Genomic DNA, 16,988 nt, shown 5'->3' with positions numbered 1-16,988 from the left:
GCATAGCTGCCTTAGAATTCATGGACAAATAGGTAGGTCTGAGAACTTTCAGATCAGATCTCCCAGGGGAGATACTCAAAGAGACCTCAATTGGTGCTCCCAGATTGAGTGGCTTCTTAAATATCAGTCTAGCTGTCTGCAAAATCTGGGAAGGAAACATCAGCTGTTATGTCCCTCTTACTTTATTTATGCCAGTCATGGCAGCACCAATCCCTAAAACAAGAGTAAAAGCCCTGACTTCAAGCAGATTTCAACAGGCTAGTGTTAGTAGTTAGAATGTGTTCTAGGTATGGGATGGAGTAGGCAGACAGTCACAAGTTCCATTTTGAATAGGTAGAGTACTTGACAAGGATTAGAACTAAATTGTGGGGGAACTAAATTAAAAGCCAGGCTAAGATATTTATATTTTATCCTGCAGGTCATGGGGAGCCATTGAAGGGTTGAGAGAGGGTGATAGAGTTTTGTCATCTGTGCAAAGAATGACATAGAGAGGAGAGAGGCTAGAAAGGAGAAGAATAGATAATGAAGAAGGGATCCAGGTGAATGGCCTTGGGAACAGAGATGGGTAGAGGGTGAAGGGAGAGAGACAATGGAGATGGAATCGATAGAAACACTACAAATGGAGTCTCATAAAATGTCATTTTCAATTAGGAAAATGTATTTTGTCATTCAGTCATAGGTAACTCATTGAACTATGTGGCACCTTAACTGTTTATATTCCTTTTTTTTTGTTAACCATTCCATATCAAACACATAACTTTTATCTTTGTTGTTGCTTTTTTCTCTTCCATTTTCCCTTTCTTCTCTCTCCGTCTTTTACTTTCTTCATCTTTTCCCTCTTTCTATCTCCCTTCCCTATTATTTAAGCCTTCTAGTAGTACAGACAAGTTTTATTTAGTTAAACCTGCCATTGGAACTTGGAGAAGTAAAACGGTTGGTGTGCCTTGGTGTGGTCTATAGCAGAAATAAATTTTTATTTTAATACCGACTTTCCCCATCTTTTCAGTTTTAAGGCGTGAGAGTAGTTTTACAATTTGGGTGACATAATTTATCACTGCTTAGTTTCCCTTTTACTTTCATAAGCTCAACAATAATAGATAGAGCAGGGGTGGGGAACCCGTGGCCCTCTAGGTCCTCAAGTGTGGCCCTTTCACTGAATTCAAACTTCACAGAACAAATCCCCCTAATTATAGGATTTGTTCTGTAAAACTTGGACTCAGTCAAGTCCAAGAACCTTGAAGGCCACATGTGGCCTTGAGGCTACAGGTTTCCCACCAGGATAGAGTATTTTATTGCTTGGAGAGGAAGCTAGTAAGCTCTAGGTCTTAAAGCCAAAAACAGATGATGTGCTTTAGAGTGATCTAAAATCACTAGAACTGCACAGAAGTCGTTTACTTTTTAAAATTGCTTTATGGTCATGCACCGTTTACATATATATACATACATTACACCTACTTGGATTTTTGATCTGGCAAAGTATGATGGCAAAGTCCTTCCTGCTCTTTATTGAAAGCCACAGAATTAATTGAATTGGGCATGTTTCAATTAAAATATAGGCAGATGCTAGTGATGATTAAAAACACTGCTTAGTTGACTTAGTTGGGCACAGACATTACATCTTTGTTTCTACAAGACTGTTAATTAGCTGGATATTATCTGATATCCAATAAACATTTATTAAATGCCTACTGTGTGCCAGGCACAGTGCTAAGCACTGGGAATACAATTAATAAAAAGAAAGACAGTCCCTGCCTTCAAGAAGTTTACAATCTAATTACTGGAGGTGGGTTGGGGAGGAAATCTTGGGGTACCTGGCACAGGGGAAGGGGGCATCTCCTTCTGTGAAGTCAAAACCAGAAAGAGCAGCAAAATGCATGTGAAGTGAGCCCAAAAATCCAGTTTCTGCCCTCTGTAAAGGAAGGCATTGGGAGGAGTTTGATATCAGTCTTCCAGACCTCCAATCAGAGGAGAGAGGAGGCTGAAAATTATTCAAGCTTTGAGTTAGCTGTATGATGTTGAGGTTAGAGGTGGTGAGCAGAGCAGCAGATGCAGAATGGAGTGAATTAAAGTGATGAAGCTTTTTGGCAAACTTTTAATTTCCAGACATAGGTCAGCCAAACTAATTCTCTTGATTTAGTGTGTCACTATTACTCCATAAAAATAAGGTTAGCAGGAATACATTTGCATCAAAATGCTCTTTTTGCTCCCTTTTAAAGGCAGACTGACCAGTAGGATTCTGTGATTTTCTTATTCTCTGAATTATTCCTTGGGACACCATTCCTAGCTCCTATATCACCAGAAGCCATCTAGGAAATGAACTGAGCTGATTCATGGTCTTTTGTTATAATTCTCCCTTGTCTATAGCTGCAACCAATTCACATGGAGAATCCTGCTTTAAAAACCTGATGGGAAGAAGTCTGTATTCAAACTATGTCAACATAGATGACTATTGCTGTAAGGAGGTGGGGGTAAAAATATATTGTCTGTTGGGTTTTTTGTTTAAATGAAGACAGTGTGATTAAAAAGGAAAAAGTTCCCTGGTTCTCTTCCCCTTCATAGTTTGAGCATGGCGGACATCTCAGAGTCATACCTTCAAGTGAGAACCTCCCCTGTGGAGTCTAGGACCATTTCTTATCAACAGCTTTTTTCCTCATACCTGACCAGTTTAGGACACATTTGATCATAGGATCATGAATTTTGAACTGAAGGGAAAATGTAGAAGTTATCTAATCCAGCATCCTCATTGTACAGATGAGAAAACTGAGTCCTGGAGACAATTAACTGACTTGTCAAAGGTCACAGAGGTAGTAACTGGAATACCCAGGAATTGAAAACCATAGGATTTGACTGTAAGGGAGATAAACAAATTCACACAAAGCACCAGTTATTGCTTATTGGATGGATAGTCTCTGAGGAAGGGATAACAAATATTGTAGGTGTGGATATGTCCAGAATACAAAACCCTTTTCAAGTTTTTTTGGCTATGAAATTTTACATTTCCTATGCTGGGAAAAAAACCCCTGAAAGTTCAGTAAAGTATGCAGTACTATCACCAGTGTCAGAGGACAGAGACACCACCAGTGTAGGGGTAATAATACTTGTTAGGAATCAGGAGATTCCAGAACCACCAAACCATTTGCCTCAGACAAAGAATTTCACCTCTTCAAACCTTTAGTTTCTTAGTGTATAAAATTAGTGGGTTGTGACCAAATTGTTTCTAAGGTCTTCCCCACCTCCATAAACCTTGTACTCCATGGCTTCTTAACCCTTATGTAAATCAGTTTATCTGTCTTCATTGTGCTTAGCTGCAGCTGATTAAGTGCAATTCAGCAAACTTTTATTAATGGCCACTATAGACAACACTCTGCTAGTCCTGGGAATACAAACATAAATGTGTGTGTGTGTGTGTGTGTGTGTGTGTGTGTGTGTGTGTGTGTGTGTGTGTGTGTGTGTGTGGTGTATAAACCCCACAGTCTTTGGCCTCAAGGAGTTTACTATACTTTATTATGGTGATATAACACCATAGCTAGAATAGTAATAACTAGCATTTGTATCACATTTTAAAGCTTTCAAAGTACTTTGCAAATATTATCTTATTTTGTCCTCACAAATATTCTGGGAGAGAGGTGCTATTATTATCACAATCTTACAGATGAGGAAACCGAATCAGATAGAGGTTAATAATAATGATAATAGCAATAGCTAACATTTATACCGCGCTTAGTGTGTGCCATTTACTGTGCTAAGTGCTTTAGAAATGTTCCCTCATTTGATCTGCACAACAACCCTGGGAGTTAGGTACTATTATTATCTCCATTTTACAGATGAGGAAATGAGGCAAATAGATGTTAATTGACTTGCCCGGAGTCACACAACTAGTAAGTTTCTGAAGTAGGATTTGAGTTTAGGTCTTCCTAACTCCAGGCCCAGTGATCTATCCACTCTGCCATCTTGTTGTGTCATTTAAAACATGTAAAGAAGTATCTACGTGATGATTCAAGGAAGAGCAAGACTATACTAACTTCTAAGGGAATCAGTGGAAAGGGCTTCCTGTAGATGGCAAATGAACTCTGTTACAAATGAAGCTATGGTTTCTTAGAGGTGTGAACACTGCTGTTCCCTTATAACTGTCAACCTCTTGGCTTAAGGCAAGCACTCATGAATGAGTATTCTTCTAGCCTAGGACCCCAGAATGTTTCTTTGGTCAAGTGAGGAAAGAATTAAAACTTAGGACACCTGGATTCGTTCTTGCCCTACCTTGATCTTGGTTAAGACCCTTTCTTTGCTTCTTGGGACCTTCCTGTTTATTTGGAAAATGAAGAGATCAAATAAATTAATCTCTGAGGTACTTCCAACTTTAAAATGTTCTGATTCTAAATGTATGGAATACATCCAATTTAAGTATGAAAATAATTCACTAAGGAAATAGGAGAGGAAGTACCTATGTTTGAACAACTACTTAATAATGAATACAACTTGGTTAGATTAAACATCTTGGGAGACAATTTTTTTTTAAAGCCTATGGCTCATTTTAGAAACAGGGATAATGGTAAAAATAAATACTTTAGGAAAACTTGAAAGAATTTGAGAAGAGTAGCACCATCTCTAGGTCTACTTTCTTAACCCTCTCCTTCATAACAACAACAGTAGCAGCAGCAACATATGTTTCTTATTTTAACATCCAGCTCTAATTTATTTGTCACGTGATGGAGGGGGGAGAGAAGACAGAGAGAGAGAGACAGACTGACATGGAATTACTTGATTCTCTTCAACCTCTTCTCCCTGCTTTCTCCCCATTTCTCTACCTTTTTGTTATTATAGGAAAGGAATGTCAACCGTGCAGAGATGAAGGATGAGATAAATTTATTTAAGTTTGATTTTGTTTTTCCTTAGTCACATTACCACTAGAACAATTTACAAACACTTTTCACATTTTAATCATCATTCTCTCTTTCCTATACTTTCTCTAACCTGTGCCTTAATCTACTCTTTAGCTATATTAAGGATTATTCTTCTGAATAGTAATTACAATGTCTACTACTATGTAGAAGTAAAAAATAATATACCCTAGTTTTGTTTTCTGTATTTACAAGTGTATATTTCTAAACTAGAAGTTTAAATGAAAGGTTTGGTAAGTTAACAGAATTTGTGTTTCATTTTCATGTTATGTTAATTATGTACATTATTTGTTTAATCCAAATTAAACTTTTTCCCACTGCTAAAGAAAATTAAGATCTAGCTTTGTTTACCTAACTCTTTAAACGTAACTATATATTTCATAAATAAATTTCATATTGAAATGTGAAATATGGACTTCAATTAATTTACCTTGTCTTAAATTATGCTAGTTCTAGGGATTTGAATGACTATAGCAAATCTTTCCTTGTGCTGTGTCTAACTTGTTAGCTAGGTGATACAATAGACAGAGAACTGGGCCTGAAATCAGAAAGACCTGAGTTCAAATACAGCTTCTGACACTTGCCAGCTGTGTGACCCTGGGCCAGTCACTTAACCTCTGCCCCAGTTTCCTTGGCTGTAAAATGAAGGTGATAATACCAATCTCCCAGGGTTGTTGTAAGGATCAAATGAGATAATATTAGTAGAAGACTAAAAGATCTTGACACATAGTAAACACTTAATACGTGCTTGTTTCCTTCCTTCCTTGCCATTGGAAAGAATATCTTAGATGTTAACTTTCATTTGATCAGTCTAGTAATTTTATTTTTTTCCTTATATATTCCAGGATTTCGCAAAAATGATGAGATGAAGGCTATGGATGTACTGCCAATTTTAAAGGAAAAAGTTGCATATCTTTCAGGTAAAGTTGAATTTTTGAAAGTTGCCTTGTTATATTATTATTATTATTATTTATTATTATTATTGGCTAGGAAATGGGGTTAAGTGATTTGCCCAGGGTCACACAGCTAGTAAGTGTGAAGTGTCTGAGTTAGAATTTGAACTCAGGTCCTCCTGACTCCAGGCCTAGCGCTCTATCCACTGTGCCACCTAGCTGCCACCACCTTGTTATTCTTTATGAATGTCTGACACTTTTCAGCTGTTGCTTAAATATTTTAAATACTAGGCAAGATCACCTACCACAAGGTATTAAAGAATTGGTATCCTTGGGGATTTTTCATTTTGCAACAACCAATTTGCATAAAAGTTTTACTCTTCTAGCATTTTTTAGAACATTAATATACAAATTAGTTTATTCTGATTTAAAGATATACTCTTAAGTCATTTAGCTATGGGATTTAAAATATTTGCTCATTCATTTAACAAACTACTGGTAGTTTACCATTTCAATAAATTTACCAGTTAAATAAATCTACTGATTTGGCTGATTTTTTTTAACCGTATCAATTTATCAGAAACTAATTAATTCATGGTCTCACCTTACCTTTCTTGGCTTTATATGTTATATCACTTCATTCTTTATATGGCAGTCAAATTTTGCCCCCAAACACCCATCGTTTCCTGCCTCCATTACTTTGCCTACTCTGTTCTCTCTGTCTGTTCTCCATTTCCCTTTTTACTTGTTGAATTCCATCCTATTTTTTCAAGCCCAGCTCACATCCCTGACTATTTCTTATAAATGTGTGGATAACATTGCACTTTATTGTGTAATACACTTTATCTGGTAACATTATGGAAAGGCAACATGTTAGGTTGAGTAGAGCTGTTCTAGGAGACAAGAAGACAGGTTCTAACCCCACCTCTGCTTTGTACTGACTGTGTGACCTGGGGCAAGTCACTTACTTTCTTGGTGTCCCTGGCAATTCTGTAAGACTATAAAGTTACAGAGAACATTCTGACCTTAATTGGTATAGGAAATATTTCACTGGCATACTCACACCAATGAAACACAGGTCTAATTGTTTTTTAAAGATATCGAAAATGATGCATTCCAGAGGAAATAGGCAGCCATTTGAGGGAGTGAGGAAAAGATGGAAAAGAATGCTTAATACTTTCTTCAGACATCCCACTCTACTGTGTCCTGACTCTCCAATGACCCTTCATAACCAACCCCCAGGACCCAGCCTAGAAAGTGAAGAAATTCAGATGGATTTAGGAATCCTGAAGATAAAGGACTCCACCTTTAAATGTAAAGGTGGAGAACAGATCCTACTACAGTGGCTACTTGTACTCCTTGCAATAATAATGTCTAAGAAAATACAATTCAACAATTTGCAACATTTAAGAAACACATTTAAAGCAAAGACAAATGGAGAGTGAAACTGAGTGTTTAGAAATAAATCTGATATGCATCAGGTACTAATATTAATAATAAGAAACAATAAAAATAAAGTCAAGAGAGAAAAACTATATATGGGGAAAAAACTATATTTTTTAAAGTCACCATAGACATTGAAAATATAGCAGTATTAAGTGAAAAAGCACCAACAAAGCATAGCATCTAACTTTTTTGAAAAACCTAGGGAAATTGCAAAAAAAAAAAAGATGAAAATAGAAACAGAAAAAATTGTGGAAAACTTTTAATGTGCCTCTCTTAGACCTTGGTAAATCCAATGGATAAATAAGAACAAAATACCAACTTTTGGTGACTTCTTAATGGGAATTTCAAAGAATGCAAGTATTAAATGATACACCACAATGCAATCATGTTAAAAATTTTATCATCAACTACAGTAGAAAGAACCATAAAAAATCTAAAAGGCAAATATAATAAATACATCCTTTATAGACCAAAAGAAATAAAAATATTATCCAAAGCTATGGGCCTAAGTGGAGACTAAATAATGACATAGAAAATAATACATGGGTCAAAAAAGGCATTATTAGAATAATAATTTTGTTAAATATGATAATGGAATAACACGTGAAAAAATTTTCTCAGAGAAAAATGTGTTTCTGAAAACATATGTTAACAAAATTAAAAAGGGAGGATATGTGAACCTAACATATAAATAAAATTATTAGAAAATGAAGCTTTCTTGTCTTCCGGCTGGAGCCAGAAGACCCATCCCCCCCACTCCTGGAAGGAGTCAGAAATTTGCAAATGAGAAGGTGAGACATTCCGGATTGCCCCAGGGAAATCAGGAGGTGGGATCACCTTGCTTCAGAGCCATGTTCAGCATTGGTTTTGATCTGACAAGTTGTTCTAAATGTATGCAAGGATTGCTGAGGTAGAATGACCCTCATAGCAACCATTTCCTGTCTTTTAAAATGTAATCAATTTATCCCAGTGGATAAATCATCAGTGGATATAAATGAACAGTTCTCAAAAGGAAGATTGAATTCTATTGTAAAACATGAAAAATTGTTCCAAATTAACTGATAATAATAGAAATACAAATTGAAACAACCCTGAAGTTTTATCTCACACCTTTGCAAATTGACAAAGATGACAAAATATAGCCATTAGTCAATGGTTGGAGGAGTTGTGGGATGATAGGTATACTGATACACCTTTGGAGAAGTTGTGAAATGGCACAACCATTTTAGAAAGTAATGTAGAATTATGCAAATAAAATGAATAAAATGTCTTTACCCTTTGAAACAGAGACTCCATTTCTAGGCTTTTGCCCCAAGGAAGCCATTGATAAGAATACAGTCCCTATATACACACCAAAATATTTATAGAAACACTTTTTGTGATAGCAAAGAATTGGAAACAAAATAGATGTCCATCATGGGGAATGACTAAACAAATTGTATATTAATTTAATGGAATATTACTGTGCTCCAAGAAATGAAGTACATGATGAATAAAGAGAAGCATGGAAAGATCTGTGTGAACTGATGCAGAGTAAAGTAAGCAGAGCTAAAAAAAAAAAAAAGAATGCATGATTACAACAATGTAAATGGAAAGAACAACCAGAGACACAAAAATTGAAAGTCAATGTAACAAAATTTAAAAAATCAAGAATGATTCAAATGAAGAGATATGAGAGGACACACCCAATCTAAACCTTTGCGGAGATGGAAGGTCCACTGGTATTGTATATTACACACTTTTAGAATTTTTCATTGTATTGACTGGTTTACCTTATTTTTCCTCTGTTGTTTTAAAAAGATAATTTTTTTTGATGGCTTTTTGGGAGTGGCAGGAGAAGGGGAAAAATTATGTAGTGATCATAAGACATCAATAAAAAAAATTTAAAAACAGAAAAAAAAGAAAATGAACAAAATGTTAACCTTAAAATAAGTCAAGAAGAAATATTGAAAATTAGAGAAGAAATAAAGAAATTTGAAAATAAAAAGATTATATAACTGATAAATAAAATCAAGAGCTATATTTAGAAGACTAACAAACTAGAAAAGCCATTAATTAGCCTGATTAAGAAAAAGTACATGGAGAATAAAATTATTAAAATAAAAATGAATAGCTGATTTCACAACAATCAGAAAGGAAATTTTAAAAATTAGCAGATATTACTACACATAATTATACTCCACAAAACTAAGCATCTACCTCATAACTTGCTCAAGTTATTACCCTTCTGTTGTATCTTCCCAAAAGACTCATATCTTTGGACCATAGCAATTGATAAGAGCTCACTACATCTAGCTTCCTGGCTACTCAACCACCTGATATTCCTGCTAACTCTCTCTTCCCTATTCCAATACTAGCATTTTACCAGTTGTTCTGGGAACATTAATCAAATCACAACTACTTGTGATTTTAGAAAGGATGAGGGTGAAAAACTGATTGTTCAATAGCACTACTTACCATCCCTATGATTTCAACCTTCCTTGGCTTTAATTCCTTTATGAGTTTTGTTTCTCCCTATTAGAATGGAAGCTTCTTGAGGTGAAACAGTTGCATCTCTTTTGTGTTGGTAAACCAAGTGCTTAGCACAATGCCAGATACATAATATGCTTTCTAATGTATCTAATTCAAAAGAAATATGAGTATCTACAGCAATATAAAATATCCAAATTGATTAAACAAAAACCAAAGATTTTAAATTACTCAACCTTAGGCAAAGTAACTGAGCAAACCCCAAATGAATTGCTAACAAGAGTAAAACTTTGAATCATGTTGCCTTACAAATGAATTCTATCAAATAATCAAGGAGGGTCAATGCCAATGCTATGAAACTTTTCCTCAAAAATAGAGATGAAGGACATTTTATCAAGTCATTTCATGAAATGAAATCCTGTTAGCTAACCCTGGACAGATGAAGCAGACAAAGAGAACTTTAGACCAAGGTCCTTATTAAATATTCATACAAATGGTTAAAATAAATTCCTTTCAAAGAGGCTACATATATATTCAGAAAATAATTCACTATGACCAAGTAGAATTTATACCAGGGATTTAAGGGTGTTTCAGCATTAGGAAAACAGTTAGTCATGTAGAACACAAGAAAACAAAAACCATGTGATTATTTCCATAGATGCAGAAAAAAATCATTGATAAAGTTTTTCACTAATTTATATTAAAAACACTAAAAAGCAGAGTTAGTGAAGAACTCTTCTTTAACCTGATCAGTTCTTTAAAAGAACTTGCATTGTTTGTAATGAAGAAGCAGTAAAAGCTTTCCCAGGGAAATAGAAACAAAGTAAGGATGCTTCTCTGCCAACTATTATTTGACATTTCTAGGAATGCTTTGTTATAGGAAATAAAACAAGAAGGAAAACTAAAAGGTACAAACATAATAAATTTTCAATATTATTAACATTTCCATACAGTACTAATAAAAACAATAAAAAATATTAATCAAATTTAATTTATAATATATGAAATAAATGGTAGTTTAGCCTACTAATACACACAAGATTCATAGAAATACAATTGAAAGACACCCTTGACTGAATTAAAAGTAAACGAATAATTGGAGAGAATATATTGTTCATAGTTAGCCTGTGCCAATAAAATAAAGTAGCAATATTACCCAAGTTGATTTACAGATTTAGTGCTATGCCAATCAAATTACTGAGAGGATACTTTTTAGGACTAGGTTAAAAACAGCAAATGTCATTTGAAAGACTAAAAGGTCTACAGTTTCAATGGAAAAGAATTTTTAAAAGATTAAATAGCATTATGAAATTTCAAACTATATTATAAAGCAGGCATCTTCAAAACTATTTATTACATGTTAAATAAAACAGCCTCGTGGGTCATTAGAACAGGCTAGCCAAATTGAGAATAGAAGTATTGGAAAACACGAGTCTTTGGTTAACCTAGGTACATACATTGCTAGGGGAAGGACTCTTTTTTTTTTCAATAAAACAAGAATTGTTGGGAAATTTATGAATCAGTTTAGCAGAAATTTAGTTTAGTATTCAGACCAGCATCTTATAACTATATACCTCCACATACCAATAAGCTCAAAATGGATTCTTTACCCAAATATAAAAGAACATAACATTTTATAATTGGAAGAGAATGTGATGAAGTACCTTTCACAATTGTGGCTATGACAAAAGTTCTTAACCAATGAATAGATATTGTGAAGTATGAAAAAGATAATTTTTTAAAGACAATTTTTAGTATATAAAATTCAAAAGCTTTTGTACAAGGTACAAGGAATCAGGAGATAAATTATTTGAACAGAAATATATTTGCTTCAATTATCACAAATAAAAGTCTGTTATACTATGTGTGTGTATGTGTGGAATAAACACACACACACATATATCTGTATCCATATAACTATCTGTATATCTACCTGCCTGTCTATCTATCTATCTAAACTTCAAGAGCCATTTTCCAATATATAAGTGATCTAGGGATATAACCAATGATTTTTTATTAAATTTCAAACTTTAAATGACCACATCAAAGTATGTACCAAATCACTAATAGTAGGAGAAATGCAAATTAAGACAAGTCAGGTTTCCTTTCATACTTTACAGATTGAAAAGGTAATAGAAATGAGACTACCTAGGAGGGGCTGTGGAAGAATAGGCATACAGACGTGCTAATTGTAGAGTGGTCTAATCATTCTTGTTTTCTGCTTGGAATTATGCAAGAGGAAGTGATTGTCCACACTGACCTTACCTTTTGGTCCTGCAACCTTGTTACTGAGCATAGAAAGTCAAAGACAGAAACAAATGTACAGTATATACCAGAATATTCATAGCAACACTCTTTATTAGTAAAGAATTAGAAGCAAAGTAGATGCCATTGATTAAGGAACGCATGAAAAATCTGATATGTAAATGTAATGGAATATTCTTATCAAGGAAGAAATTATAATAGAGAAGAATTCAGAGAAACACGAGAATTGGTATGCATTGATTTAATGAAATAAGCAGAAACAATAGATCAATATGTATAATCACTAAAACAGTGAATGAAAATTCACTGAAAGAAAGTCAAATTCTGAGTAATTGAAAATTAATGATGGTCCTGGGGCATAGCCAATGAAAGACATCCTCCTTCATGGAAGAGAAAGAGGATTGGATATTTGTTGAATTATTTTCTTTGTCATAAAGGGTAGTTCCGTTTAGTGGGAGATGTGAAATGAGTGTAAAGACAAAAGCAGTCAATAAAATGTCCTTTTTAAAAAATCAGTCAAATTAAGATGTCTTAAGTTTCTTATGTCCCTTTCTTATTCTCTGTAACTGCATATCCCCTGCTGTTCTTTGGTTTTGGGTTTTTTTTTTTCCCTCATTCTTTCCTGAAGTAAAACCAAAAGAACTTGGGTCACAGACTGCTTCTGAACAGGGCTTCCTTGCAGGTAGAGTTCTTAGACACTCAGCATGATTTATGACATGGTTATAAAGTGGGCTTAAGTACCCCAATTTGCTTGAGGCTAGCCTAGAGATCCTGTTACCTGAATTGGGTTCCTTAGGAATGTCACAACAAAGTGAAGTATCAAGTCTTTTAGTGCTATACATCTCCTACCACTGACTTCCATGTGGAAGAAGGGTAAGGGCTTTGCTGTTTACATACATGAGCTCGCCTACCTGTGGGAAGTCGTATGGCTGTAGTAGTTCCTGTTAACTCATTTCATTCTGAAAGATTTTTCCTCTGTTTCAGTAGGTAGGAAACCTATAGGCTCGTGTTGATAAGGGTAGCCATTATCCTTGTGCTCTAAAGATGTGTGTCCTTAGTCATAGTTTTACCTTCTTTAAACAAGAGGATCCTTATAATACTTTGATGTATTGTTTTGAACATATTTGTTTTAATTTATGTGGATTATTAAATCATCTTATATATTCATTGTATAGGTAGTCCTATATATTTCAGGGCATTATTGGATCATAGATTTTGAACTGAGAGGGTCTTAAGGGGTCATCCAATCCAATGCCTACATTTTACATTTGGGGTAACTGAGACCCAGAGCATTTAAATGAAGTGCTTACCTAACCATTTATAAACCATGCCACTTTTTTCTCTGTTTATCATCCTTACCTCCTCCCCACTAGAAATTTGGGCACCTGGAACTACTTTGGACTTTGCTAAATTCCAGGTCTTCGTCTCATTTCTAAGCCATCTTCAAGCCATGCCTCTTCTTGTATACAGTACCCTCTTCCCTGTCTGGCTTCCCTTTAACATGTTATCTTCCTCATTCAAATATAATTTTCTTTTACAATATAATTAGAATATTAGAATTCCATTAGAATATAATGTTTCTTAAGGGCAGGCACTGTTTTGTATTCCCAATACTTAACATAGTGCTTGACCCATACTAATTACTTAATATTCTCTCCATCCATCTTTCCATCCATCATTTCTCATCTATGTATCTTTTTATTCGTTTCTTTATGTAATCTTCCAAAGCTACACAGGTAGCAAGTAGTAGACCCAGAATTTGAACCCAGGTCCTCTGACTGTAGAACCAGTGCTTGGTACTCCTTTCCTTTGCTTTTTTCCCCCCATGAATAATAGTATTTCTGGGCACTGAAGGCTTCAGTGGCATGGGACAAAATTCACCAGATTCTGACAATCAAGAAACCTGGGTTCTACTCCTAGCTCTTTTATTTATTCAGTGTCAGTCAGTGAGTCAGTAAGCATTTATTAAGAGCTTACCATGTGCTAGTCACTGTGTCAAGCTTTGGGGATATAAAAAGAGACAAAAGATAGTCCTTGCCCTTGAGGAGTTTACAATATAATGGAGATGACAACAAGCAAACAGGTACAAATAATCTATATACAGGATAAATACAAAATAAGACAGGGAAGGCACTAGAATTAAGAGAGATTAGAAAAGACTTCCTGTAAAAGTATTTTAGCTGGGACTTAAAGGAAGCCAGGGAAATTTGTAGGGTGGAGTTGAGGAGGGAGAGCATTCCAAGCATGGGGGACAACCACAGAAAATATTTGGAGCTGAGAGATGGAGTGTTTTGTTTATTAATATCTTTGGAGAGAGGGATTTCAGTTGAATAATGACATTAGAAGTCAAATTGTAGGGAATTAAGGAGAGAGGGTGAGAAGAGGAAGTGGAAGCATATTTTGTAGACAGCTTCCCTAAGGAGTGTAGCCACAAAAGGCAGAAGAGATGGAAGGATCGAGTGAGGATTTTTTAAGGATGGGACAGATATTTTTGTAGGCAGTAGGGAGGGAAGGAGCTAGTAGATAGGGAGATATTGAAGACAAGTGAGAGAATAGGGGTGACAGAAGGGGCAATCTGTTTGGAGGAGACAGGAGCTGTCTGACCTTGGACGAATTATTTAAAATCTGTGCTTCTTAATTAACTTCATGTATAAAATGAGAATTCTGGATTAAATTATCTCTAAGATTCTACCTCATATTCCTTTAATTCTACTAAGAACTATTTGATTATGAGCAAATCTCACATGTCCCAGGGTTTAGGAGGTGGGGGTGGGGAGGAAGGTTTGTAGGGAGAATGCCTTAGAATCTAAAATACCATCATAATTTAATGAAGTTTAAAAGGAAGAGTAGGTTTTTAATTCTTGTGAACTAAAGTTGCAACTCTGACATTTTTCAGGCTTACTAAAAATGATTCTGAAATGTTGGGGTAGGAAGCAGCAATTGCTTTTCTAAAATTTCACACTGATAAAACAACATAGAAAGGACAGTTGCCATTTTTGCTCACTACTGATTTTGTGGTTCAAAAAATAGCATTTTAAAGGCACTATAATTCAATCCCTCTATTTGTAAACTTTGTGGTATGAGAAAAGGGAGACTTATAGATAGCTGGTACATCATATTCATTTCCTATCAAGCCTGCTTTGTCTGAAGGCTGAAGCTGAGATGGTGCCATCTGCTGTCCCCACTACCATTATTCTTTCCAGCTCTGTTCCTGATTCTTTCCCATTAGGTAAAAAATAAGGACATGTGAAATGTCAATGTGAAATAGAGATTGGGCATTTTTATTTTCACAGGCATGCAGATTAGTACAAGGCAAATTACTGCACTTTTCTCTCTAACTTGCCCTTCTAAGGATAATCTCATTTCTTTCAACTAGTAAAAGAAACAAAACCATCAGCTTTTAATACATTATCATAAGTGTTTACTGGCCCATAGCATTCGGCAGTGTTAGTAAACATTTTTCTTATTATAAATCAGTGTGGAACTAGTTTAAGATGTTGGGGAAAATAGAATTTCTAGTAGATATATTAACCAGTCTTTTTGTAAAAAATGACGTTAGTAGGTGCCACCACAGTTTTTAAAATCTTCCTTAATTTATGACACAGAATTGGCAAGCTTTGTTAGAATGAGCTCATTGCTGATTCCTTTAGAGTTGCAATTATCTCTTTTAGGAGAGAGAAAGGGGGAAAAAATCATAAAATTAAAAACAAATCAATTACGTGGCCAGTGGATCTTATTTCTGGAAACTTGCATGGCCTGAGTCTATTTTAAACTCTGTCAGCCCAATGGTTTCTGATTAGTTTCCACCTCTGACCCCATTTCTTCACGTATTACTCATTGTGACTTTTATAAAAGCTTTCCAAGTGAGTGATTTTTAGTAAATTGGAAAAGGCTTACATAGAGTGACAGAGGTTGTTTTTCATTAGGTAAAAAGGGCAGAAATACTAAGAAACACTTAGAAGGTTCATAAGATAACCCCGTAAGCACCAGTAATAATTATTTTAATTGTAGTGTTACTGATATGTGGACATGCAAATCATTTTAAAACCATCAAATACTCGTTGAGCTTTTTGGAGTAGAAAAAAAATCACTGCCTCCATTCAAAAAATAAATTAAATTAAGTGAAATGGTTCTGTAACCCTGTGCTTAAAGTCAGTGGCAAAACCAGGTTTTTATTTGTTTTGCTTTGTTTTCATTTTTCCCTTTGCTGATTTTAATCAGCATACTCACCATGTGGCTAATTCTTGTGGCTATCACTCCTGGCTGACTTCTGTGGAAAACTGCCTATTTGCCCCAACTGTTTACTGTACTGGGAATTTAGGCTATGAGTAGTTGCCCAACCACCATGCTTTAAAGCTAATTGAGAACTAACATAAAGATTTGTGAGAGTTTAAAGATTGAACATAGATAGCTGTAATTCACTATGAACACATGCTCTAAGTGGAGTGACCATTTCTGTTTGGAACTGAAGTGTTCACTATCAAGGGAAACTACTACCTGTGTACTTTCTTTAAAAAAAAAGATCCCCGCCAATAACAGGTATTAGTTTCCTCTTTCTACCTCCCCTAACTATTGCAAAAAAACAAAACAAAAAAAAGCAAAATCCTTGTAAGGAATAATGTATAGTCAAGCAAAACAAATTCTCTTATTGGTCACATACAAATATATGTCTTGTTCTTCATGTTGAATCCATCATCTGTCTGTTAGGATGAATAACGTTTTCCATCATTGGTCTTCTGGAATCATGGTTTGATTATCACATTGATCAGACTTCTTGAGTCACAGTTTTTTGTATCTACAATGTTGTTACTGTATAACTTGTTTACCTGGTTCTGCTCACTTAATTCTGCATCAGTTCATACAAGTCTTCCCAGATTTCTTGAAACCATCCCTTTCATAATTATAACAGACTGTACATTCTTTCCATAAACACCATTTGTCTTTGCATCCAGTCTCTTGGTGCTTGTGTCTAGGAATTCATTTGTGATTTCTATGTGGGCAAGGACCTTGTCACAAA

At 35.0% G+C, this 16,988-nt stretch overlaps 1 protein-coding gene across 4 annotated transcripts in view; it reads left to right on the top strand.

Moving 5' to 3' along the window:
- The window catches only part of TRIO (trio Rho guanine nucleotide exchange factor), a 505,121-nt gene that overhangs the window by 169,639 nt on the left and 318,494 nt on the right, over positions 1-16,988 (top strand). For all 4 annotated transcript variants that reach the window (XM_027868779.1, XM_027868780.1, XM_027868781.1 and 1 more), the window contains exon 3: positions 5,744-5,818. In XM_027868779.1, coding sequence (XP_027724580.1) covers positions 5,744-5,818 — 75 coding nt within the window. The remainder of the gene's footprint in view (positions 1-5,743; positions 5,819-16,988) is intronic.

This window comes from Vombatus ursinus, unplaced genomic scaffold (genome assembly GCF_900497805.2).
Source record: "Vombatus ursinus unplaced genomic scaffold, bare-nosed wombat genome assembly UNPS02014791.1, whole genome shotgun sequence".
NCBI lineage: Eukaryota > Metazoa > Chordata > Mammalia > Diprotodontia > Vombatidae > Vombatus > Vombatus ursinus.
This window is presented reverse-complemented; position numbering and strand designations above follow the sequence as displayed.